Here is a 26586-nt window from a genome sequence, read left to right as displayed (position 1 = left end):
CCACCAAGGTGGCTATCAATTGAAAACATCTGCATAAAAAAGACACATTTTGAAACTGTTAACATCAAAATAAACCCAGTACATTCATCACTGACGATTAAGTAACATAGTTTTAAAAAAATCAGGGCTAAAATACATACAAAACAGAAAGTGCACACAAAATGTATGAATATTAGTTAGGCAGGAGGAACCGGAGGGATATGCTCATCCCTAGCTTTCCTCTTGAAATGCACAGGGTGGAGAGACTTAGCAAAGAGAAATGTTTCTCCCTCTCTTGAAAGCATCTGATGGGCAGAAGGTTCCAAAGGAAATATTGCTTTTTTTCACAGAGAGTGATTAAAATGAGGGATTCACAATCAGAGGATACAGTGATGGCCACAGGAATAAGCAACTTTAAAAGGGAATTAGACAGTTTCACGAAGCATAAATCAGTCAGTGTCTAGTCACCATGATGGCAGAGGGGAACCTCCAGAGGCACTAAAACTCTGAATCCAGAGCCAGGAGGCCATATCAAGGGAAGATCTCAGCCTCCATGCCCTGTTGTTGGACCTCCAGAGGAACTGGCCGGCCACTGTGTGAGACTGGATGCTGGACTAGATGGACCACTGGCCTGATCCAACAGGGCTCTTCTGAGGTTCTTCTCAGGGGAAGGCCTCAGCCTCTCTTGCCTGCTGTTGGCCCTCCAGAGGAACTGGTTGGCCCCTGTGAGAGACAGGATGCTGTACTAGATGGACCACTGGTCTGATTCAGCAGGGCTCTTCTTAAGTTCTAATGAAGGCCTCGGCCTCTATGCCCTGTTGTTGGCCCTCTAGCTGGTTGGCCACTATGTGAGACAGAATGCTGAATGAGATGGGCCAATGGTCTGATCCAGGAAGGCTCTTCTCCTTATACTCCTATATTACATTATGCATTGATTGATTTCATGTCCTTTAGAGAATTCACTCACTGTTTTTTCAAATTCCAGTTTTGAAACAAAACTATATGTAAGGGACTTATTGGAAGCATATCATCATCACCATCCATTCATCCATTCAAGAAGTTCTCTTAGAATCTTTGGAGCTGGTAGGTCTTGCTGTTCTTCTGCCATGGACTTCACGGTGGCTCGCATCACTGTTTTCCTCTGCACAGCCTTTCCTTAGCGGCCTCCGATCCAAGACTTATGGCCACCCCAGCAAGGGACTTTGGAAGCCAGTGAGAAGCAGTGGTGGTTGACCATGGCTTTCCTCTGCAGAGCCTTCCTTGGTGGTCTCCAATCCAAGTACCACCAACCCTACTCGGTTTTTAAGGTGTGAGGAGATGGGACTGTACCATGCTGCCTGCTCTCCTCATGTTCCTGCTGTGATACCGATTTTGTGTGTCCTCTTTCCATATCCTGGCACCGTGCAACCATCTCTGCAGTGTTGATAAGGAGGGAAGGGAAGACGAGAACAAGAACTTGTCAGAAGGCATCTAGTGCAGGGGTAGTCAACCCGTGGTCCTCCAGATGTCCGTGGACTACAATTCCCATGAGCCCCTGCCAGCATGGGTTGACTACCCCTCGTTTGCAACTCGACAATCACCAATGTTTAAGACTTCCCTCCAGCCACAGCTCATTCCCCCGTTCCTTGTTCCAATACCCAGCCCCCCATAAAAGCCTTTTCAGCTGTGCTTGAAAGTGACAAATTACCGCCTTGTGTTTCCCCGTGCCTGCATTTGCGGCTGTGAAACCTGCACTTAATGTGCCGTCGGCAGGATGCGAAACCAGCTCTCTCCCGCTCTCTTTCCCACTGTATCCATATTCAGAATTGATGCTCGGCACCGTTTGGCAACCCCGAAGCTGCTGTGCATTTTTGTGAGGGTTGGCAGTTCATTAGCGCGTTACGTGGGCTGGCTACCGGAACCTGGAGAAGGACTGGGGAATTGGGGGAGAACGGCTGAGTAGCAGCCAGACTGTGTCTCAGTTGCATGAGGTGGTTTAACTTCTCTGGCAACTGGACGACTTCATCCTGCTTCCACTTACATTACCTTTTTTAGAAGGTACAAGTGTGGTCCCACGAGACTTGTGGGGGGATCCATCCCCCCTCCCACCGACTTTATCACTGGAACCTCCTCCCAGGCTTAGCTACTGGGTCCAAGATGGCTTCCAAGCTCCACCACAGGTCATTCCAGAGATGCAATAGACTTCCAGCCCTGAGTGTCACGCTTCTTGCTTAGCCTTTAGCAGTGTTGGAAGACTCAATGCCATCGTGGGCGTCCTAATTCTTGGCGTTCGCCCCGCATCCGGCTGAAAATTGTGCGCATGAAATTTCCATTCCCAAAAAGCTGCTTGTAGCTCTCGGCGTTTCAGCAGAAGTCAGCAGCATCTCCTTCTAAACTTTTCCCCTCCTTTTGGCAGCTCCGTCGCCGGCCCTATATATTGCAGAAATAAATATTGAATGCGGCCATTACGCACATATTCATAAACTATGTATGTATGCCCCAGCCATTAATACTAGGAATTGCTAACGTATAGCCATTAGCATCTTTCATGTTCTACACACCGCTGGGATTTGGAAACGGGTGACTCTCCCATGTACTTTAAGACATTACGCGCGTCGGGTTTTCGCATTGTAAGGAAATCTCTTATTTATAGCGACATCGTCATTTCTTTTACAGCAACGCTGCGGGCGGAAAGATCTTGGGCCATTTGAGCACAAATTCACACCAGGGCGCTCTCTACACATTTGGAGTTATCATCTTTCCGACATGCTATGGAATATTCAAGGGGACCTCCTGCTCATTTCCAAGCAAAGTCATTGGGGAGGAATCCTGTTCCCCCCACCCCTTGTTTTAGTGTTGGTCTAACTTGTTAGTTAAAGAAGAAGAGCAGTCTTTTTTTGTACCTCATTGCCTTAAGGAGTCTTAAAGCAGCTTACCATCTCCTTACGATCAGAGAGCCATCTTGGTGTCGCGGTTAAGAGCGGTGGCTTCTAATCTGGGGAACTGTGTTTGATTCTCCACCCCTCCTCCTCATGTAGCCAGCTGGGTGAACTCACAGCACAAGAGTGGATTAGCAATGGTTTAGCCTAGAGGAAAACCCAGTCTGCAGATGCCCGGGGCAATGCCCTCTAGATCTAGCTTCATGTAATCCCGTTGCAACACTGAAAACCTGTGACCGATGAGCTCTCCCGGATTCCCCTCCTTGACACCGGGTGTTTGTCAGTTAGGGATGCCAACCTCCAGGTGGAAACCTGGCGGTCTCCCAGAATGACTGCCCAACTTCAGCCTGCAAAGATCATTGTCCAGGTGACAGGTTTCTTTGTTTCCAAGAAAACACAGTCTTTGACTATATGCAAAAGACAGATTTTATTCTAGAGCAAGCAAGAGAACGCAAACATAAACATTGTCACCACTGAAATTTCAGTGCAGGTACACATTATATAACCCCCATGCCCAACCCTCCCTTGGGAAGCTCCAAAGGAAAAGCAGTCTAGGCGGCTGAGAACGCTCTGTGAATCCAAGGACAGAACCCAAAGGGGGTGGTGAGAATGTAGGAGGCAGAGAAGGGCACTAAATTCTCTAGAGTCAGTCTACCCATCTAACCATAACAAACTGAATAACAGAGGCATGCAGGTGAAAAAGGAACAACATTCCAATCGGCTATTAGACCTTGTCCAGACCCGGGAATCTCCAGGAGAGAACTGGAGATTCCACAGCTTCTACAGACCAATGCTTCAATGAATGCCAACATGATTTACAATACAAAATCAGTTCCCCAGGCCGGGCAGCTTACACATCAACATCCCATAGTGGTAACCGGACACAGGATTAGGGAAGGGGATGATGGGGACATATACATTAAGGCCACAGCCATTTGACCGAACCAGCCTGGTTCTGACACCGGGGTTGTTTCCCCACTCCTCCATATGCAGCCACAGTCCTGTTAGACCTGTTCTCACAGAGCAGTTCTCTCAGCACTCTCTCGGTGCCATGTACCTCATAGGGCGTCTATGATGGAGGGAGGAAGGGAAGGTGATTATAAGTCCTTTTGAGACCCCTTCCAGTAGTAAAAAGCAGGGTAGAAAAAACAACTCTTCTCCTTCTTTCGAATGTGGTCTCTATGGCCTTATACCCGGCTGAGACTTCTTCTTTCCCCAAATGCTACCCTCTCCAATCTCCACCCCCAAATTTCCCTACCTGGAGGTGGCACCCCTGCTGTCAGTGCAAGTCATTGGCTCATACTGCTACGTTCTGAGCAGTCTCACTCTGATTCTTGTGCACACGTTATGGGCGCCATCCGACCTCGGTGCCCCTGCCTAGCTTTATTTATTCATAATTTACCTGGCAGAATCTCCCAGTCTGAATTCATGGCTTGCAGCTGATGGAAGGCATTGTTATCTAAGGCAGCTGCATCCGACATGAAATATTGACCTCTTCCGAGGAGCTCATTTTCAACAGCAGCCCCAACAGTTATCCGTCATCGTCATCATCAAGGGAAACGTGGAGGAAATTTGGGCCGGATAAGAAAAGTTTCGTAGAATAACTGCTTGAAGGCTCTTTATCTTTACTTAGACTTGGAAACCCCTCCGTGGCATTTCCGTAAGACAGATAACACGGACGACGATATGCAAGAGCCCTTAATGCTGTCCAGCAAGGCAATGATTTATTGGCATGCATAGGACTATGGCTTTATCCCAGTAGCAACGCCTGGGATTTCTGCATGGTCATCGCACAGATCTCATTCATCGTCCCCTTCACTAGGCTAACAACTCTTTGAAAGGTCAGCATTACGATTCCCATACGGCAGTCGGAAGGTAGGAGCCGGGGGAACTGCCTCGCCGGTGTGAACTGAGCAAAGAAGAAAGGTTTGCATAAAGAACGTGCTGCCTTGAAAACGTTTCTATGATGTCCTTCCACCCAAAACATGAAAGCAACATTTAGGACGCCTATTCATGGGCAAGTAAAGTGCCGTCAAGTCACAGCTGACTTACGGTGACCCCAACAAGGGACTTTCAAGGTCACTGTGAAGCAGAGGTGGTTGGTCGTTGCCTTCCTTTGCAGAGCCATCCTTGGTGGTCTCCCATCCATGTTAGATTCTGATCTGATGAGGTTGGGCTAGACCAGGGGTAGTCAAACTGCAGCCCTCCAGATGTCCATGGACTACAATTCCCAGGAGCCCCTGCCAGCGAATGCTGGCAGGGGCTCCTGGGAATTGCAGTCCATGGACATCTGGAGGGCCGCAGTTTGACTACCCCTGGGCTAGACCATGCTGCCTTCTCTCTGTCCCTATCTGCATCGGTACCAATATAACAATGTATATATGGATCTGTGTACATGCAAATAGAACGTATAAATGTGTTTGTAAGCTCATGTTCACAGCTAGTATGTAGAACAGAGATTCCCAGCCAGGGGTTATGCGACAGCTCCCCAAGGTCTTTCCTTGAAGTTTGGGTGGTCGCTGACATCACCAGCTGTCACTGGAGCCCACTCTCCCTGTTGCTCTACAGGCCCAGTCTCTTTTTTCTGCAATGGAAACGGTAAATGATCTCAATTGATGGGCTGGCTCCTGCATCTTATTTCCTTGCCCTCTTCTCTGAAGGGGTGGGTCATCCCTTCTGGGGTTCCTTGGTCCATGGTCAAAAGGTTGAAAAAAGCTGATGTAGAAGTTTGGTTCAGATGCCCCCCCCCAAAAAAAAAGCACCATTGCATGCTACAAACGAGCCTCAAAGAAACCTGGGTTTTTCTTTTTCAGAAGAGCAGAAAGAAGGGGCTTAATTGACTCTGAGCCATTTAAACCCCTGCTTTCTGCTCTTCACAAGCCACCTCAGACTGCATCAAAATTTGGGGAAATTCTTCAGTTCATAAACACTTTGTGAGCCATGAACTGGTTTAAATTTGTGATGAACTTTAGTTCATGAGCCCATTTGTGGCCATCCTTACATGTTCAGCGCTGGGAAAATTATGTAGTAGTATCACACAACAACAGACAGTATGTACTCTGCATAGTAGCAGTATCCACAGGTCATATCCCTTTACAAAAGCATCTTCCTGAACTATTCTGTAATAAAATAGCCTATTTATCTTTATGAAAATGACCACTTGAGCAATTCTATTTTACATAGAGTATGGAATACCATGAAAATGGGGACTGCCCTGTCCTCCTCAAGCAAGTTATTCCATCATTTGGGGGTGGGGTGGGGGGGCAGAACAGAAAACACATGGGTGTGGACAGCTATTGATTTTGCCCATTTGCAAGATGGCACCTGCAGAAGGACTGGCCAAATGGGCATAGCAGTCATGGCGGAGGAACAATTTCCCTACACAGATTACCTGAAATCGTTTGATTGCCAGCCTCCTGCCATGAACAGGTTGGTGCCAGCTGTCAATATCCCTTGTACATTTGTGCATTGTCACCTGTCAATGGGGAGCAGGGCTGGGAAAGTTCACTGAGCCTCACTATTTGTATTGCTTTGCATTGCTTGCTTGCTTGTGTAGCCTCATTGCCAATCTTCTCTCTGGAGGGTGGAACTAGAGGACAGGGGAGCTGGGGCATTATCGGTGAGGTTGGCCTTGAGTCAGCCTTGCAAGAATGAGGCCATTTGCACAAGTGGGCCCAAGGCTAGTTTGCACGCTTTTTCCCCGATAAAGGGGAAACCCGCTTCTTGTCAGTTGGGGGTGGAGTGTGCTGTGTATGTAGACCTACCGAGGACCTGAGCATAAGGTACATGGCTGGATCCCAACTGCTGAAGCATTGGCCAATCATGAATGCAGGACTGCAATCCTGCCTTGGACCTCAAGGTCAGGTCATGCGCAACAGGGTCTGGGGGTTTATATTGATCAGTGTGTTGCCTATCCACCTAGTTTCAACAAGAATAATCATGAACTTCATATCACTACCTCAGCAGATTGCTTTTGCTGCTAATGCCAAGTGTGTTCATAGAGAAAGTCGACAGGGACCTGGCGTAGTTTGAGTATAACGAAGTGAGCTGGTTTGGCATTGCCTGCGTCTGCCTAGCAACCCAGAACTTCTTTTGTAGTCTCCTACCTCAGGACTCCTTACCTCCTGACCACCAGTGGGAGATAGGCGGATAAAGTTGCTAGATCCAGGTTTGGAAAATGCCTAGAGATTTCAGGATGGAACCTGGGGAGGATAGGGATTTCCACTCCAGTGTCACAGAATCCACCCTCTAAAGCAGGGGTAGTCAACCTGTGGTCCTCCAGATGTCCATGGACTTCAATTCCCATGAGCCCCTGCCAGCAAATGCTGGCAGGGGCTCATGGGAATTGTAGTCCATGGACATCTGGAGGACCACAGGTTGACTACCCCTGCTCTAAAGTATCAATTTTCTCCAGATTAGCTGATCTCTGTGATCTGGAAGAGAGCTGTCATTCTGGGGGGTCTCCAGGTCCCAATTGGAGGCGGGCATCCCAAGACCCTGGTCCATCTAGTCCAGTGTGCTGTTCCTCACGGTGGTCAACCAGTTGCCCTGGAGGTCCAAACAGGCAGGGCATGGAGTCCAAGGCCATCTCCCGTGGTTCCTTGCCAGCGCTGGCATTTAGAGATTTGCATCTTTCATATATGGAGGTTTCCTTCAATCACCACGGCTAGTAGCCCTCCGTGGACCTCTCTCCTTCGAATCTCTCTAGCCCTCTTTTCCACCATGAAGTGATGAGATCTTTCTTCTGCCTGGTCGATGCAAAACTCTTTGTCCAACTTTTCCCTCTATCCTCCCGCTATGAAAGAGCAGCAGGTTTCCGGGCAGCCAGAAAGTCTATTGACGCCTGAGGGCGAGGGAGGACGTGAACGCAAAGAGAGGCTTATGTTTTCACCGCCTCTCCTTCCCTTTCATCTAGTGATGCCACGTTTTGCCGAACAAGTGGAAGTCGCCATTGAAGCCTTGAGCGCCAACATCCCTCAGCCATTTGAAGAGAATGAGTTCATAGACGCCTCCCGCCTGGTTTACGATGGAGTTCGTGACATCAGGAAGGCTGTTCTGATGATAAGGGTACGTAAGGCGTCCCGGGGGAAATCAGAGCTCGGGCGGAGATGGCAGGATCACGGCAGGCCAAGGGAACGCGGGAGCGGGGCAGCGTTTGTGCCGTCAAAATCCATGGGAAGCAAGGGCTGGTGGAGACGATGCGGAAGATTTATTTATTTTTTTAAAAAATGGTTATTATCGGTTTATTCCATTTGATCATTTATTTATTTATTATTACGCGCATGTTGTGCCCTTCCCAAAGGCTCGGAACGGATTACTGCAAGGAGAAAGAGAGTCAGTAAAGATCATAATTATTATATTTTCGTTCATAGGCTTCCCCTCCCCACAAGTAAGCTTGGGGAGGCTTACAGTAAATTTAATAGTAACATCAATAAAAACCTGTTGTTGTTGCTGTTGTTGTTGTTGTTCTTGTTATTATTATTGATGATGATGATAATAATAATAATAATAATAATAATAATAATAATAATAATAATAATAATAAATTTGTTATGTGCGAAGTCGTGTCCGACCCATCGCGACCCCATGGACAATGATCCTCCAGGCCTTCCTGTCCTCTACCATTCCCCGGAGTCCATTTAAGTTTGCAATATAGTAATAACAATAATAATAATAATAATAATAATAATAATAATAATAATAATAATAATAATAATAATAATAAATTGCATCTATTAACTGCCGCTCTCGGGCCAACCGGTCCATGGTGGTTTACAGCAAGTAAAATACAAGAAAATATGGTAATACAATAGCCCAGTAAAATCCAACATCATAACATTATAATTTGAAATTATCTGTCGCTATTCCCTTCCCATCGCTCTACTGGCATTCTGTATCAGTTTTTCCAGTCTATGACGGGAGATCTTTCTGCAGGGAGAGTAATCGGAACACCTTTAAAAAAAATAAAAAGCCGAAATGGAGCGGACAGATTTAGAACAGCCTATGAGAATCAGAAACTTTGGAGTTCATGCAAGTCAAAGCCTGGGATCTTGCAATATGAACCACCAGGAACTGTTTTCACAGGACAAAGTCTGTTTTTGCTTTGGCCATGAAAAGAAGAGTGCAACTTTGGGCCTCATGTTGGAGGAGGTATAAACAGGAGTGATTTGATGGTTTGCAGAGCCCAGAACCAGTTTAAGGATTTGGAGGGGGGCTTGTTCTTAGTTGCGAAGTCATGTCCGACCCATCGCGACCCCATGGACAATGATCCCCCAGGCCTTCCTGTCCTCTACCATTCCCCGGAGTCCATTTAAGTTTGCACCGACTGCTTCAGTGACTCCATCCAGCCACCTCATTCTCTGTCGTCCCCTTCTTCTTTTGCCCTCGATCGCTCCCAGCATTAGGCTCTTCTCCAGGGAGTCCTTCCTTCTCATGAGGGGGCCAAAGTATTTGAGTGGGGCTAGCAGAGTACAAGGGGGGCTAGCAGAGTACAATTGCAATGGGAACAGCCAGACTGGGGTCAGAGAAAAGGCAAAGGAGTGTCACTCTGAGTGTCCTTAAAGAGGGAAATGGGGGAAAGAGAGAGGATATGGCCCTGATCCGTGTGGAATAAGGCACCATGAAGGGCCTCTAGCACGTCCCACATGTGCTACATGGATAAACCAGCCTTGGGTACCAATATATGTTGCTGAGGCTCAAACTGGCAGTAACTGACCAGGAGAGATGTCTCAGGAGTCGTATCAGGTAACTCACGGAAGAGGTCAACTCAGTGTGCGACTGCAGTTGGAAAAGGCACATGGCCTGCTGGGGATTAACGGGAAAGGGACTGAAAACAAATCAGACAATATCCTAATGCCCCTGTATCAATCGATGGATTACTGTGTACAGTTCTGGTCACCGCAGCTCAGAAGAGACATTGAGAAGGTGCAGGAAAGGGAAATGATTAGGGGAGGGGGGTGGAAACCCTTGCCTGTAAAGAAAGGCTAGAGGGTAGGGCTTTTTTGGCTTGGAGGAAGGGCAGTTAAGGGGTGACATGATAGAGCAGGGGAAGTCAAACTGCGGCCCTCCAGATGTCCATGGACTGCAATTCCCAGGAGCCCCTGCCAGCATTCGCTGGCAGGGGCTCCTGGGAATTGTAGTCCATGGACATCTGGAGGGCCGCAGTTTGACTACCCCTGTGATAGAGGTTTACAAAATGGTACAAGGGAGAGAAAGAAATGTTCTTCTCCCTTCCACACAATACAAGCACATGTGAGCTCTCAAGGAACAGATAAAGGGAAGCCATTCTTCACCCAAAGAATAACCAGCATGTAGAATTCACAGCCACAAGCTTAGACAGCCGCAAGAGGGAATTGGAGAAACATCCACAAACCACAAAGTTATAGCTACAAGGCTGTAGACAGGCCACTCCACTACACCAAACTGGCTCTCACTTATGACAACAGCCCTTGATGGACCTCTGCTCCAGCACTCTAAGATTGTCTGGAGAATTAAGGCAAGGTGTTGGTGGTACACAGACTAGCATACCTGTTCGGATGAACCTCCTTGTGCGTTTTCTTAGAACGCCACCGGCAACATGGTGGCATCCCTTCCTATCATGGCAGAAGTGACGCCATCATCCCATGGCGCTGCCCCTATTCCTCTCCTGCTGTTCTGCTGAGGATTGGGGGTGAAGGGCCCGTGGGGGGTGTGGGCAGAGGTCTCTTACTATAGAAAAAAATCTGAAAACCTGCAGGGCTTCTGCTGTCCATGCAAAGGTGGGACGTTTTCTAAGACAAGAAGAGCGAAATGAAATCATTTCCCTTTCTTGGCAAGGAGATTCCTGGGTATTGCTTTTGCGCTGCATAATTCAGGGCCCATTACGCTGTCCGATAGTTCAGGCTCTCCTAGTAATCAAGAGATGCATTGATGCTTCAGGGTGTGCGTGCGTAATTCGCATTTGAGTTGGAGGAAGGGCCTGCCATCCCTTGCTCAAGGTGACTTTTCCCAAGCATCTTCTTAATCTTAGGAGGAGTGGTGGGGATTTACAATCGGTTGGCTTCAGCAACATTATTGGTCGTCTTCTTCTCCTCCTTCTTTTTTTTAACACAGACCAAATGCAATTATTTTGAAATATTACATTTTGTGGAGTAAACACATCCCTTGGGTGTTCGTTTGCAAAGTGTTAAGTTCATCCCCTTAACAGAGTTAAAAGAAATTGCGGCAAAGAGATGATGAATCTGAGTTGTAAAAGAGCAGGACTGGAAAAGGTTCATTTTTTTTCTTTTTCTTTTTTTTGGGACAATTCAATTTGGGGGCTCGCTTGCTTGCACCGACAAGTTAATTTAAAATGAAGGAGAAACAGCATTCCCTGGCCAGGTAGTTGATGAAATAGGAACTTAGTGTATGCTGGGCTTTCGCTCTATTATTTCAAGGGGGGCAACCGTGCTAGTCTGTTTTTAGCCATAGAGAAGAGCAAGAGTCCAGGAACAACCTTAACGAAATCTGTGACTAGGGCAGAGTCTGCACTTACTTTGTTTATTCCGTTGTGGATCCTGCTGAATCCAGATCGATTTGAGCTCAGGTCTTCCTCTCCCCCCCCCCCCCATTGAAACAGAAAAGTGTTCTGCACATGGTTAGGGAAGCTCAGAAGGGGAGCGGGGAGCCAACGCAGCAGGAGCCTCTTTCTTTCTTTTCTTGAATGAGGGGTGGGGAGGATTGGAGAGGGAGGGAGGGAGGGAGGGAGACAAAAAACAAGAGGCTAATCTCTACTGAGAGAAGTTTAGGCTTCTAGAGCTTCTGCTGAGAAAAGTTAGGGCATCCCCTTTAAGGCATGCTAGGGCTTCCCCTTTCAATCCTGGAAACCAGGAACTGACACTCTGGCCAATCAGGGCTTCTCTACCACGGAGTTCAGGAATAAATTCAAAGCAGGCAGAGCTCTGCATGCTTTCTCATGCTTTCTCAATCAGATTCTTCAAACATTCAGGGTTATATCCACTCCAGGATATTGCAGGATGAAGGTAGGGTAACTCCGGATCAATCATGCTTGTTGCAGAGGCAAAATTTAAATTGGACAAAATCAAAATGGCAGTTGCATTCAGTGGAGATGGTAGGGACTGAATCGACCTGGGATTGGAATAAAAGCTCCGTGCAGATTATACCTAAGTAGGAGCTTTTGTGTGTCATTGCTCACTTCTTCAGACACAGCGAGAATGCGAGTCCATCGTTCCTTATATCACAAAGTTGATGGGTTTCCATTCTCTATGGTTAAATGTGGTGCCTTCCATGGAAACAGATAGGATGGTAGCCATGTTGGTCTGTCCACAGCAGCAGAAACGAGCAGCAGTCCAGGAGCACCAAAAAATCTAACAAAACTCTCGACAGGGTCTCGTGAATCACTGCTCACTTCTTCTCTGTTCTGCGTAAGCATTCCGCCTCTTCTTTTTCCCTTCTCCTCCGTTCCCACTCTTGATTATTATTTTTTTTCCTTTTTTTAAATTCAGACTCCTGAGGAGCTCGAAGACGATTCCGATTTCGAGCAAGAGGATTATGACGTTCGCAGCCGGACGAGCGTTCAGACCGAAGACGATCAGCTTATAGCGGGCCAGAGCGCAAGGGTGAGTGCAAAAGCCTGGCAAAAGGCATTAGCGGAGTTGCAAGCCGATTCGGCAAGGGCAAGATGGCCGCAGACAAGGCGGCTGATTATCCTCGATGCTCACATTCAATGGAGTCACAAAGTCGGCTGGGATAAAAGAAAGTTCCACAAAACGTCCATAATGCTAATTTTCTATTCACGGCAAAGTGTAAATTTAACTAGGGGCCTAAATTAGAGCCAGCTTGGTGTAGTGGTTAGGAGTGAGGACTTCTAATCTGGCATGCTGGGTTCGATTCTGCGCTCCCCCACATGCAGCCAGCTGGGTGACCTTGGGCTCGCCACGGCACTGATAAGACTGTTCTGACCGAGCAGGAATATCTGGGCTCTCTCAGCCTCACCCACCCCACAGGGTGTCTGTTGTGGGGAGAGGAAAGGGAAGGTGACTGTAAGCTGCTTTGAGCCTCCTTCGGGTAGGGAAAAGCGGCATATAAGAACCAACTCTTCTTCTTCTTCTTAGAGGAATTGATATTCTGATGCCAATCCTGACACTTCTGTAAAGAGTCCAGAATTGCTGCTTTCACATCTAGAAAAAGAGCGAGTCTTTAGATCTCAATGTTATGGAGTTGTCTAAGAAGGAAGGTTTTGGTTTTGGGACTGAGAGAGCTGCCCGCTAAAGATTGGGCAATTCCTGGTGATTTGGGGGTGGAACATAGGGAGGAAGGAGCTGGGGCAGACTTTCCCAACTGCAGTTTTAAGAAACCCTGGGGTTTCTTGATGGCTCTGAAAAGTTTCCTAAATGAGTAGAGGTTAATTCATTTAAAAAAAAATTTTTAATGTTAAACATGTATTGATGATATGACCATATATGGTCTTGTTGACTTGCCCTGCCCTCCCAAAATCACCAATGATGAGCCAGGAGGCAGTAGAGAGAAGAGGGGCCACGGGTGGGCGTGTCCACAGCTCTGCTTCCCAACCATATTCTACACAATGATGCCACTTCTGGGGTTTCTCGAAGCCTGAAGAATGTTTCAGGGGGTTTTCAACAGTAAAAAAATTGAGAAAGGCTGAGCTGGGGGAACAAAGGGATCTCAGTAGGATGCAGGGCCATAGACTCCATGCTCCGAAGCAGCCATTTTCCCCAGGGGAACTGATTTCTGTTGATCAGTGTCAGGATCCCCAGGCCCCAACTTCCTTGGGGCTCATGAGCCCCACAGTCCTGCCCAGGAAGACTCAGCTGCCAGTCACCATGGCGAGCCACAGGACTCCAAAGATCCACAGAGGCAGGGGGAGATGACAGAGAATCGGGGTCCTGCGGCAAGAGAAGGAAGGGGCCAGGTGGGAAAGTCCACCCCACCTCCACAGCATGGGCACAGACACCTCTGTCACTGGGGTGCCAGGTCGGCACAACCGGCTGCTGGGAGAACACGCCAGGGGAGGCGAGACAGGAGGGCGCAACCGCCCAAGGGTGTCGGGCCCACCTGAGAGTGAGGTCCCCAAGGCAGCCCAAGGTGCAGGGCAGGGGAGGTGGGGCTAAAAGGGAGAAGTAAAGCCTTGGTTGGGTAGAGCTGGGAAGGGGAGGAAGGAACAACAACAAAAAAGGCTCCTGGAAGCCTTGCTGATGGGGTGTAAGGCAGGAGGTGATGGGAAAGACCTTGCTCTGAGGCCCTGGCTCAGTGGCAGAGCATCTGCTCAGCATGCAGAAGATCTCAGGTTTGATCCTCAAGCTCTCCAGTTAATGGACCAGGCAGGAGTTGATGGGAACGATCTCTGCTACAACCCTGGAGAACGGCTGTCAGCCTGAGGAGTCAATACTGACATCGATGGACCAAGAATCTGGTTCACTAGGAAGCAGCTTCATGAGTTTGCGAGGAGAATGAGCCTGGACAGAAAGCCTCAAGTTCACAGGGCAAGGCTCTTCATGACCTGTTCCCCAACATTTCTCAACTGCCCATTAAAATCCCCAAATTCTTCTTTTATCTGCGTCATTCTGCTCCTCCCACTCTCTGCCCTTCAGAAAGTGGCATTTTACTGATTTCCTTGGAGCGCGATCGGGGAAGAAAGTGACCAACGCCCCACTTCCTTTCCTTTGCGCCATCCCTTTCTTCGGGACAGCTGGAACTTAGAGCATCTCCAGCAGGGAGAGAAACAGCCGTTGACCAAGCTTGCAGTGACGTCCCCCCCCCCTCCAAGCACAGAGGCTAGAGTCGGGGTCCGGAGCGGGTCAGCTCATCCTCCGAAACATCCTTGTCCAGACCTCCTGTTGGCTCTGCTTCCTCACTCGAGCGAGGAGTGTTCGCTTCCATCTGCCGTCTTGTCTTCCGCGTAAGGAACGAGGAGCGTCGGAAGTTGCCCTGATTCTATCATTCCGCACATCAGCTGCTCGCTGGAGCTCAAGTGGCCGCAGATGCCGTGTCTGGAATATTCCATCGCTGGCAGCTTGCTGGGGAACGACTGACAGACGCGGCCTGCGTTTGTCTTGGCTCTTCAGACTCCTCCATTTGTCAGGAGGTGCTAATGCAGGGGTAGTCAAACTGCGGCCCTCCAGATGTCCATGGACTACAATTCCCAGGAGCCCCTGCCAGCATTTACTGGCAGGGGCTCCTGGGAATTGTAGTCCATGGACATCTGGAGGGCTGCAGTTTGACTACCCTTGTGCTAATGCATCTTGCAACCCGTTTTAAGGTGTGGGATTTCCTCTGCAAAATCTTTACGGTTTCTGATCTTGGTGTTTATTTTGTTCTGGTTTTTTTTTTGGGGGGGGGGGGAGTTAGCTGCTAGATGTTTTCTCATTTTGATTTTTTTTTTAAATTATAAATGCCTAGTCACTCTAGGAACAACCCTACCTAATAGGCCGAACTGCTGTAAGGTTGTCCCTGGAAGAGCACATCCCATGTTAACGGGATGAGGATGCCTTGATATCGGTGTCCCCGTCCTGCCTTGGGGTTTCACTTATCCTGACCGTTCAAGCAGTTCCTTGGTGGAACAGGCTTCTTCAGGAGGTGGTGGGTTCTTCTTCCCTAGAAATGTCTAAGCAGAGGCTAGAGAGCTGTCTGACAGATGTGCTGATTCTGTGGATTTAGGCAGTGGGTGGGCAGCTTGGCTCTTGTGGCCCTTTCTTGCAATCCCAGGGGAATGCCAATCACCATTTTGGGGTTGGGAGGCGAATTTCGTCCTGGCAAGTTTAGCCAGGAATTCTTGGGGGAATCACCTGGGCATGGAATTGAGGTTACTGTGGGAGGTAGTTGTGAGTTTCCTGCATTCTGCAGGGGGTTGGACTGGATGACTCTGGAGGTCCCTTCCAATTCAATGATTCTATGATTCATCCCCTATCTGCCAGGCATGATTTTCAAGATCAACAAGGGCTGCTGCCTTTCCAAAATCATTCAGTTGGTCTGGCCTCACATCTGAGCTGGATTAGATTTTGCAACTCTAGCAGGCAAAATTATATTCATTGATATTTTGCATAATGCATTCTGCTAATCAAGAGATTTAAAAATTGAAACAAAACACACTATTCAAGAATGTAAGCTCCTTTCTGGGTCCTTCTGGTTAGAAATGTGTATATATATATATATATATATATATATATATATATATATATATATATATATATATATATATACACATTTCTTAATATATATATTAAGATAAAGAACATGCATGCCTTTAGATAGCCAACACTTTGAAAGCGTTCAGCCCACTTTGAACATCACATGATTACATTTAACATTACATGATCAGACATGTTTATTGCAGTGGGAAAGGAAAGTAAGCAGTCTTGGGCTGTATCAACATAGGCCTCCATCAAAATCGCAGGATGTCCTAGTCCCGCTGTATACTGCACCAGTCAGACTGCACTTGGACAACCATGTGAAGTTCTGGAGGTCTCACTTCAAAAAGGACACGGGCAAAATGGAGAGGGTGCAGAGGAGAGTGATGAGGGTGATCCGGGGCCAGGGGACCAAGCCCTGTGAGGAAAGGCTGAGGGACTTGGGAATATTCGGCCAGGAGAAGAGGAAGTGGAGAGGGGGACATGATGGCTCTCTTGAAGTCTTTGAAATGTTGTAATAGAGAGGGCAGGGAACAGTTCCTGTTGGTAACAGAGGAGACAACCTGCCATAATGGCTTTAAACTACATGTTGAATGATACCGGCTAGATATCAGGGGAAATAATTCCGCAGTCCGAGTAGTTCAGCCGTGGAAGGGGCTGCCTAAGGAGGTGAGGAGCTCCCCCTCACTGGCAGTCTTCAAGCAGAGGCTGGACAGATCCTTCTCCTGGATGCTTGAGGCTGATCCTGCATTGGGCACAGGTTGGGCTAGATGGCCTGCATGGCCCTTCCCATGCCAATTCTGTGATTTTAACACAAACTGGGATTCAAAGAACGTTGGCATCTTCTCCCAAAATTGACACCAGTACTTTTGAGCACTGCCACTTAAGGATCTGCCAGGCGATTCAAAAGTCCTTGCCAAGAGAAGGCCAGAGGCTACTGAGTCTCTCTAAAGCTGGTGTACAGAAACGGTTGGTGCAGTCCAAGCTCCTTGGCGATCCTTGATTAGAAATAAATAAAATTGTAATGCACATGCCGCATTCCTTGCACACACATGCAGCAACTGAGAACTGTTTTATGGGGGGGGGGGGGGAGGCGAGGGAGACTGGCTGCTGTTGAAAGACCCAGGCAATCAAGGTTAGAGTGTGGGGGTAAGGTGTAGCCCTAAGGGTGCATCGGTAAAAGAAACACGATTTCGTGTGCCATCTCGGAAATGCTGATGAGTGTCAAAAGCATAAAACCAGCCGAGTGTTTTCTTTCAAAGGGGGAGATAAGGAAGCTTAACCCACACCCCCCCCCCATGCCATTTTCTGCAGGGGAAGGTTTTTTTTTTTCACGTTAACATTTCGGACTGCCGAGTCCCATTGATAAGGCCTAATTAAAACTCCAGCACTGAATTTTAATTTGATTAACAGCATTTTCCCCTCTATTATCCCACCCTCCACCTCACCCGCCCTCCCCGATTTCCTGTTTATAGATAAACCTCCCCTCCCCTGCATTCTGGTTTTAGAAAAGGTCAATGGTGAATTTTTTAAAAGCAAAAAGCATTTTTAAAAGTATGGGGAGGGGAGGAGAAAGAGAGAGGCGAGAGCTGATTGAAAGTGACATAAACAAGGGGGGAAAAACGTAATGACACTTAAAGAGATGTCACACCCCATTAAACGTGCTGCGGAGTTTGGGAGAACCCCCCGGCGCCAGACACCATCTCAGCCTGGAAACCGTCGTTCAAAGTGCCCATTTCATCTTCAGAAGTAATTATTATAATTTTCCTAGCCTGCGTTGTAACTTTGTGGCGGCTTCCTTTTCTTTTCTTTTCTTTTCGGAAAGTTGGGGCAAATTGTAAAAAAAAACCCCAAAACTAATAAGCAGATCGGGACAAGCAGATGTACATGGCAGTAGAGATAATGGAAGAGCAAAATGTTTCAGATTCACGCAGAGCTGGAAGAGAGCCTTCAATCCAGCCCCGCCCCTTCCTTGGAGAATTAAAAATACTCATTCCTGACAGGTGCTCATCCAGTCTCCTCCTAAAAGCTTCCAACAAAAGAGACTCCACCACCCTCCAAGGCTGGAGATTCCACCTACGAACAGCCCTCACCATCAGAAAATCCTTTCTCATGTCTAAGAAACCTCCTGTCCTGTAATTTTAGTCTGTTGCTCTTCTTGCTTGTCTCTAAAGCAGCGGTGAACAAGTTGGACCCCTCTTCGACATGTGTACCTGTGATGTAGTTCAACACAGCTATCCTGTCACCTCTGGGCCTTCCTCCTCTCCAAGTTACACAGACCCAACCGTCCTCATCGCCTTTCTGTGAACTTGTTCCAACTGGTCAAGATCCTTCTTGAACTGTGGCACCCGTAACACGATACAATATTCCAACTGAGGTCCAGAATAGGGTGGTATTAGAACTTCCCTTGCTCTAGATCAGGGGTAGTCAATCTGCGGTCTTCCAGATGTCCATGGACTACAATTCCCATGAGCCCCTGCCAGCGTTTGCTGGCAGGGGCTCATGGGAACTGTAGTCCATGGACATCTGGAGGACCGCAGGTTGACTACCCCTGCTCTAGATGCTTTGCTCCAAGCAATACAGCCTGATATTGCATAAGCCTGCTCACATTTTTATTACCAAAATTGTAGTGCTTATATTTCTCCCTAATAAAATTATTTTTCTTGGCTGCGGTCAAGTTTTCCAATCATTCTCCTGTAAGTGCCTGTTTAGAAGAAGAAGAGTTGGTTCTCTTTTTCCAGGAGATCAGCTATCTTTCCAGGAGAGCTCACCTAGAGGCCTCACCGGAAGGTTGACACTCATAAAGCAGAAAGAAATGCAATGGGCGAAATATATAAGTGCATGAGGGTAGTTGGTACTGCCCGTTTCACAGGTGGTTCTCCCAGCTATGGTGCTGTTTCCCAGTCTCAGAAGAAGAAGAAGAGTTGGTTCTTATATGCCACTTTTCTCTACCCGAAGGAGGCTCAAAGCGGCTTACAGTCGCCTTCCCCTTCCTCTCCCCACAACAGACACCCTGTGAGGTGGGTGAGGTTGAGAGAGCCCTGATATTCCTGCTCGGTCAGAACAGCTTTATCAGTATCATGGTGAGCCCAAGGTCACCCAGCTGGCTGCATGTGGGGGAGTGGGAAATCGAACCCGGCATGCCAGATTAGAAGTCCACACTCCTAACCACTACACCAAACTGAAGAAGAGGAGGAGGAGGAGGAGCTTACAGTTGCCTTCCCTTCCTCTCCCCACAGCAGAGACCCTGTGAGGTAGGTGGGGCCAAGAGAGCTCTGACAGAGCTGCTCTGCTCTAACAGGACTGTGTCTAGCCCAAGGTCATCCAGCTGGCCGCACGCAGAGGAGGGGAGTATCAAACACGGTCCCTCTAGATTAGAGGTCACCACTCTTAACCACTGACCCTCAGTGCTGGCTGCCGTTTCTGAGCACCTCCTGTGTCCTTTTTGGTTAACTGGATTCTTGAAATCTGCAGTATGGCGCTTTATCCAGACTTGTATAGCCCCTGCTGTAATCACATCTCAGAAGCTAAGCAGGGTCAGCCCTGGTTAGTATTTGCATGGGAGACTGCCGATAAATTCCAAAGGCAGCCAGTTCCTCTTGACTTGAAATGCTCTGGAGTTGCTGCCAGTCGGCGAAAACAACAACAACAACAAAAGCCGCTTTTAAAACAGCAGCTGTGGTTTCCTTGATTACTGTTCCATCACACTTTTAAGGACTTAATAATAAAACCCGCCTCTCTTTAATTTCTTTGACATGCTACACCAGAGCCAGCTATTACTTTGACATGCTACACTAGAGCTGTGAAACCTTTAAACCTGAGAAAAAATATTTAATACCAGCCGTCAGCTGCTCCTAAACTTTACAGGAACGCGCTGGATAAAATTCCGGGAACTGCTAAGATACCGAAATGTGTGCTGAGCCATTAAATTCCAGAGGGATGAAACCTCAGTTAAGACTGCTTTCATAGAATCATAGAATCATGGAGGGACCTCATGGGTCATCTAGTCCAACCCCCTGCACTATGCAGGACCAATTTAGAGATTGTCATGTTTAAGATGGCATTTGGGTTTGGACTGTGGGCCCCACAATAACACAATTTACTTGGTAGCAAATTAGAGGGGGTCTCAGGAACACCAGGGATACTGTCAGGTGGCCGGTCACGGGCTCATCGAGTTGGAAGGGGCCATCTAGTTCAACCCCCTGAGAAAAGCAGGTTCAGCATAGACTGGAGAGGTGGCCAAACTGTGGCTCTCCAGATGTCTATGGACTACAATTCCAGCAGGAGCACTATGCCAGCAGGGACTCATGGGGACTGTAGTCCATGGCCATCTGACTGTATGGTCACCCCTGGCCTACAGCATCTCCAACAAGTGTTTATCCAGCCACTGCCTGAAGACCCACCAGTGAGGGGAAGCTCACCACCTCTCTAGATGCCCAATTTTACTACTAAATGAACGTTAAGGAAAAAGTCTTCCGACCATCCATTCAGTACCTGTCTGCCTGTAATTTAAACTCAGGCTTGATACAGGAACTGAACCCAGTTTCTTTCGTCTGCTGTCTGACTTGAATGCTTCCATTGTCCCCCAGTGACAGTCAAGTAGGAGGAATGCTGAGCTTGCTGTGGGAGATGCGGATCAAGCTACCTGGAAGAGACGGCCTGGTCCTTGTGCTTGAGGAATCTCCATGATGATTGGGTATACCAACCGCCTCGCGGTTCTGCAGGCCCTGGAAGACAGAGCTCTTCTGCCAGGTTTTCGGTTGAGGCCAGGGCCAGGATTCTATGGCCTTGTACCCCATGGAGGTCCCCAAATTTCTAGGAGTTTCTGAACCTGTATCTGGCATCCCTACCTCTCTCTCTCATACACACACATAGAATCATAGAGTTGGAAGGGGCCATACAGGCCATCTAGTCCAACCCCCTGCTCAACGCAGGATCAGCCCAAAGCATCCTAAAGCATCCAAGAAAAGTGTGTATCCAACCTTTGCTTGAAGACTGCCACACACACACACTGTGCCTTGCTGGTGTTATAGAGCAGGGGTCGTCAACCTGTGGTCCTCCAGATGTCCATGGACTACAATTCCCATGAGCCCCTAACAGCATTTGCTGGCAGGGGCTCATGGGAATTGTAGTCCATGGACATCTGGAGGACCACAGGTTGACTACCCCTGTTATAGAGGTCCTGAAAGCTCTAAAGTAAGCTCAGGTACGTGTTCACATCTCAAAGAGTCCTAAAACTGACTTAAGGCTGTTGCATTAGAATGGAGGATGGCAAGAACTGAGGGAAAAAAACGTGTCATTGATTTTTAATACAAGTGAACAATGCATCAATTGATTTGTAATACAGGTGGACAATGTATCCATTTATAAGCATAACAATGAGAAATTAAGCAACTGGCAAATGTGAGACTTCCTGCATCTAACATTCACCTTCTCCGCTCCAAGAAGAAGCAAAATTCCAAAACCTGGAAAGAGTTATGTGTCTGCAACCCCTGGTTTCCCCCAGTAACGATACAAAGAGCAGACTCAAGGCTGCTAAGCCCTCTTCCGCAACGCACCAGGTGGAGGCTTCTGCAAACTCGTTCCAGAAAAGTGGGCGGAAGCTGCTGTTCCCCTCCTCTCGCACTTGTGTTTTAAGACCTTTATTTCCTTCCCGCTCCCCAAAGAAACAACAGCCACCAGCCCATCTGATTTCTTTTCATCCAGGCGATCATGGCTCAGCTTCCCCAGGAAGAGAAGGCGAAAATTGCCGAGCAAGTGGAGATCTTCCACCAAGAGAAGAGCAAGCTGGACGCGGAGGTGGCCAAGTGGGACGACAGCGGCAACGACATCATCGTGCTGGCCAAGCAGATGTGCATGATCATGATGGAGATGACGGACTTCACGAGGTACGCGGCTGGCGTGGCGGAGAGCCTGAAGGGCGATCTGTAACAGTTCTCTCAGAGCTCTCTCCGCCTCACCTGCGTCACAGGCCGTCTGCTGTGGGGAGAAGAAGGGGAGGCGTTTGTGGGCTGCTTCGAGACTCTTGCCCCATAACCATAGAGCAATGTGGGGGTCCCTGGAACTGCAGGGTCCGTAGCATGAGCTATAAGCACTACTAGAATAAATCGCTTTTGTGTCCCCCTCCCTCTTTTTGCATGGGTTGCAATAGCCGTTGCTGGAAACACTGGTTGGGGAATAGCTAATTTTTTTTTTTTTAAGTTTTGCATTCCACCAGGGACGCCATCTTAATGAGCACTTTAAAATGCACATACCACTACACGCACTTCCCCGGCTTGGAGACAAAATCAAAGAAAAAGCTGGCACAGCATTTTGGCACACTTGTGGATCTCCAGCCATTCCCCATTAAAACACACACTCAGGAAGGGGGGACCTAATTAAGCTATGCTATAATAAGTAGTGTAAAGGTGACGCCACTCTCAATTGGGATGGCGTTCAGAATACAATTCTTTAAACACAGGGGTGGGAGAAGAGAAATACAATAAGCACTTCTGCAGGCCCCCAACCTTGTTTGTTTCTATCGTTTAATTCGATGCCGTTGTGATTGCCTTGTGTGTTGCAGGGGCAAAGGACCGCTGAAGAACACGTCCGATGTCATTAACGCGGCCAAGAAGATTGCCGAAGCTGGCTCGCGGATGGACAAATTGGCCCGTGCGGTGGCCGATCAGGTGATTCCAGAGTCACTCTCGAAATCCAAGAGGCAAAACTCTGCTGAGAGAAGTTAGGGCTTCTGGAGCGCTGTCACTTTAAAGGAAGCCTTGCAACCGGGAACCAGGAAGTCCTTGAACTGATGCCTTGGCCAATCAGGGAAGACTCCCTTGCTCCCAGGCACAGAGCAGTAAATTAATTCGTGGCTGCAGTCCACCCAATCTGGGATTTTGGGGACGAGCCCAGTAAATCTGGTGGCAGGAACATGGGAATGGCCACTAAGTTGCAAAGAGTAGTTTTAGGAATAGCCAGGTACCGTTTAAAAAAACACAGTGACATTGCCAATTTTGCAAGGTCATTTCCAGGCACAACCAGATTTCACCATAAAGTGTCCAGCGATTCCTAGAGCTACAGCTTGTCAATTCCGCGTTGTACCTGGAAGTGACATCACAACACTGAGGACATCACTGTCTTTAAGAAAAAGAATCTTGCAGTGCCACTTGGATGGGTGGTGGGCAACCGAGCTTCCCAGCTGTAAGCCTCCTGCTCTTGCAGAAGGCCTGGCAAACGTATCCCCCACTGCCACATCAGTCCCCCCACCCAGAGCTTGCTCTCTCCCCTTGTAAAGGCAAGTTTGGGCAAGGAAGAACCTGTAATCAGATCACCCTGCGAGCTCTCAGAGACACTGTGGGGAAGGGGGATGGTTTTTTCCCCCTAGGAAGCTAGGAAAAATTAGAAAGCGCAGAAAATTAAAATTAATTTAATTACCAGTATTACTGCAGGGACCTTGCCCATCCCTGCCTATAATGTATCAAAATGCCGTAGCAGCTGTGGGTCAGGAAGGGGCTCACAGATGAGACTACAGGAGGAATAATCGAAAACAAAATCAGTAAGGGTTAGCCTGCCCTCTGTCAGTCCCTCAAGTACGAGGAAACAGTATGGAACTTCGGAGACCTACACGCAATGTCAACTTTTTATGGGCTACTGCATTTTTAATTACTCTTCCGAAGAGAGAGGGGCCCCCGTCGTTCTTAATTTGCCTCAAAGTACCGCTGTTTAAACCCTTTGTCAGCTCTCCGGGGAGTTGCTTTTAAGAGTTCCTTTCACCTCCCGGGCCTCCGGAGTGGGATAAATTATGACTGTGTTAAATTGTTACTAACCGGGAAAATGCCGCGTTGGAATTCCCAGGTGAACGATGGGGCAACGATCAGACAGGGAGAGGAGAGAGAGAGACCGGCCAATTCTCATCCTGAGTACAGAAAAAAGATTAACCTCAGCTATCCCTGAGGGTTCTCATGGCACTGGCTGTATTGATTTGGGGGGGGGGGGGGTGAGAAGCAATTCTACGGCTATCAGGGCACCTCCCATCCCGTTCGTTTTGCCGCAAAGATCCATCTGAGCGCTGCTTTCCTCTCGACGCCGGTATGTCCAGTGGCTCCCGAGTGTCATCTCAGCACTTTGAGGGCTTCTGTTTTTCTGCCGCAGTCAAGGATCGGCCACATTTCTTAACGAAGCCTTTCTCATAGAATCATAGAGTTGGAAGGGGCCATTCAGGCCATCTAGTCCAACCCCCTGCTCTACGCAGGATCAGCCCTAAGCATCCTAAAGCACCTGAACCATTCTTCAGGCATCGAGAAACCCCAGAATTATTGTGATCGTCCAGGAGCTAAGAAGGCAGCCCAGACCACCACCACCCCATCCCATGACACCACCAACTCTCCCCACTTTGATTTTTACACCCACCGCCTGCCCACTGAGCCCTCCGGTGGATGGCTTGTGGCCAAGTCCATTAAGGTAGGAGGGGAAAGGCCATGGACCCCTTCCAGAACTCCCAGGAACACCACGGGGTCCATGGATACCTAGTTGGGAACCCCTTCTCTAGAATCTTCAACTCACAGTTTTCGCCCTGGTGTTAGATGGATGTCCAGCATACAATACTGAGAAATCAGCTCTCTTTGCTAGATTTCATTGGGGCTGGTTTATGGAAAATAGGATCCTTTGGGTGCAGCCAGTCATGTAAGGCAGGGGTAGTCAACTTGTGGTCCTCCAGATGTTCATGGACTGCAATTCCCATGAGCTCATGGGAATTGCAGTCCATGAACATCTGGAGGACGACAGGTTGACTATCCCTGATGTAAGGGGTGTTCTTAGTTGGATTATTGGTCAGAAATGGCACCTCATTTCTTGTTACAAGCTTGTTCTTGTCAACTTTGCCACCCACCCCTCCCAAGCTGTCAAGAGCCAACATGGGATAGTGGTTAGAGCAGGGATTCTCAACAGGTCGGCCCAAATTTTATGGCCCCCTTGCCTTTCTGATTTCAACGGCCAGTCACCGGAGCGCCCCCTGTGGTGCCCCGCTATTGGAGCGGGATTGTCCCTTGGTGGTAAGAAAGAAAGAAAAGTGCTTCATTTCCCCCTGATTAAAACTTTGCAGACCTCAGAGCCTCTCTTGCAAATGCAGCCCTTGCTGTGCAATAAAGAAGGAGCATTCCGCATCAGTAAAGCCTTCTGTTTAGCACAAATTGAGCAATGTCCTAAGGAAACAGCGGCAGAGATTATTCTGTCTGCTTTACAGCTCATCAGGTAACTGACAAACAGTGCTGCCGGTGGTCTTTTTTTTTTGTAAAGCCGGTGTGTCCCTCCGTGCTTGAACACACAGCCGTCTTGCCAGGGAGGAAAAGTGGCCGTTATTAAACGCGTTGCCAAAGGGTTAAGCAAAACGAATGCCTCTAATACAGCAGCACGCGGGGCGGTTGCTAGTATATCAAGAGTTCAGGCTGTAATAAATCACATCGCTTTTGTTTTCTCCTCTTTCTCTCTTCATTTGCAGTGTCCTGATTCAGCCTGTAAGCAAGATCTGCTAGCCTACCTCCAGCGCATTGCTCTTTACTGCCACCAGCTTAATATCTGTAGCAAGGTGAAGGCCGAGGTCCAGAATTTGGGAGGAGAACTTATCGTCTCTGGGGTAAGCCAGCTCTTGATCTTTGCGTGTCCCATTCATTAAACATGCAGATACCCTCCTCCCCCCCCTTCCCTCCCCTTAGAAGGTGACAATATATTGAAGAGTTCTGGAAGTTCCGTAGGCATTCCTAAACCATTTCCCTGTCTTTTTAGAAAGAATCATCCCTACCGATCTAGACATTTTGGCCCTGGTCAACAATTGTTTCTTAAGTTTTGCCTTTAGCAAAGGCTGAAGGATCAGTGCCCATCTCCATTGGGGTCCCTTTTCCTCAGTAGAGGCGGGGGATTCTCTGCCCTCTCCTCCGTTACACACCACCTCTATTAGTAGCAACGAGAGAAAAAACAATTAAAACCACAGGGCCATGTGCAAAACCCCAAAGTGATGTAGGGTAGGAGTAGTCAACCTGTGGTCCTCCAGATGTCCATGGACTACAATTCCCAGGAGCCCCTGCCAGCATTTGCTGGCAGGGGCTCCTGGGAATTGTAGTGCATGGACATCTGGAGGACCACAGGTTGACTACCCCTGATGTAGGGCACCTCTAGGAATCAACAGAAACTGTTAATAAAACCATAGAGGTTCCAGCAATTCCTGGAGCTCCACTGCCTCCCTGTTTTTTTTTACTGAAAATGTCATGGCCCCACAGCTGGCATTACACTCCCCCATATACCTCCCCGCAATGCTTAGCAACTAAGTGACCAGAAGGAGAATCTGGGACACAATCTTGCCCCATCTTGCTACTATGAGAGTTGCCTCCTTAGGCACGTCCTGATTTTCTGTGCTTTATGCCAAAGCTGCGAGAGAAGAGAAGATTCTTGGTAATGGTGTTAATAATGGGCCTGGCTTCATTTCTGGTCTGCCATTTGCCAATTCTTCCTTTATGCTATGATAATTTATAAAAACTTATCCCCCACCCCCAGGGTTCCTTTTTTTTTTTGTTTCTACTGCACCAGCTAAA

General features: G+C 48.2%; 1 protein-coding gene across 3 annotated transcripts in view; it reads left to right on the top strand.

The window, feature by feature from the left end:
* Nucleotides 1-26586, top strand: part of CTNNA2 (catenin alpha 2) — a 459457-nt gene that overhangs the window by 404641 nt on the left and 28230 nt on the right. For all 3 annotated transcript variants that reach the window (XM_077301175.1, XM_077301174.1, XM_077301176.1), the window contains exons 13-17: nucleotides 7813-7964; nucleotides 12380-12493; nucleotides 21728-21909; nucleotides 22584-22689; nucleotides 25500-25634. In XM_077301175.1, coding sequence (XP_077157290.1) covers nucleotides 7813-7964; nucleotides 12380-12493; nucleotides 21728-21909; nucleotides 22584-22689; nucleotides 25500-25634 — 689 coding nt within the window. The remainder of the gene's footprint in view (nucleotides 1-7812; nucleotides 7965-12379; nucleotides 12494-21727; nucleotides 21910-22583; nucleotides 22690-25499; nucleotides 25635-26586) is intronic.

This window comes from Paroedura picta, chromosome 10 (assembly GCF_049243985.1).
Source record: "Paroedura picta isolate Pp20150507F chromosome 10, Ppicta_v3.0, whole genome shotgun sequence".
NCBI classification, from domain to species: domain Eukaryota; kingdom Metazoa; phylum Chordata; class Lepidosauria; order Squamata; family Gekkonidae; genus Paroedura; species Paroedura picta.
The sequence above is the reverse complement of the archived record's forward strand: the minus strand, read 5'-3'. Positions and strand labels throughout refer to the sequence as shown.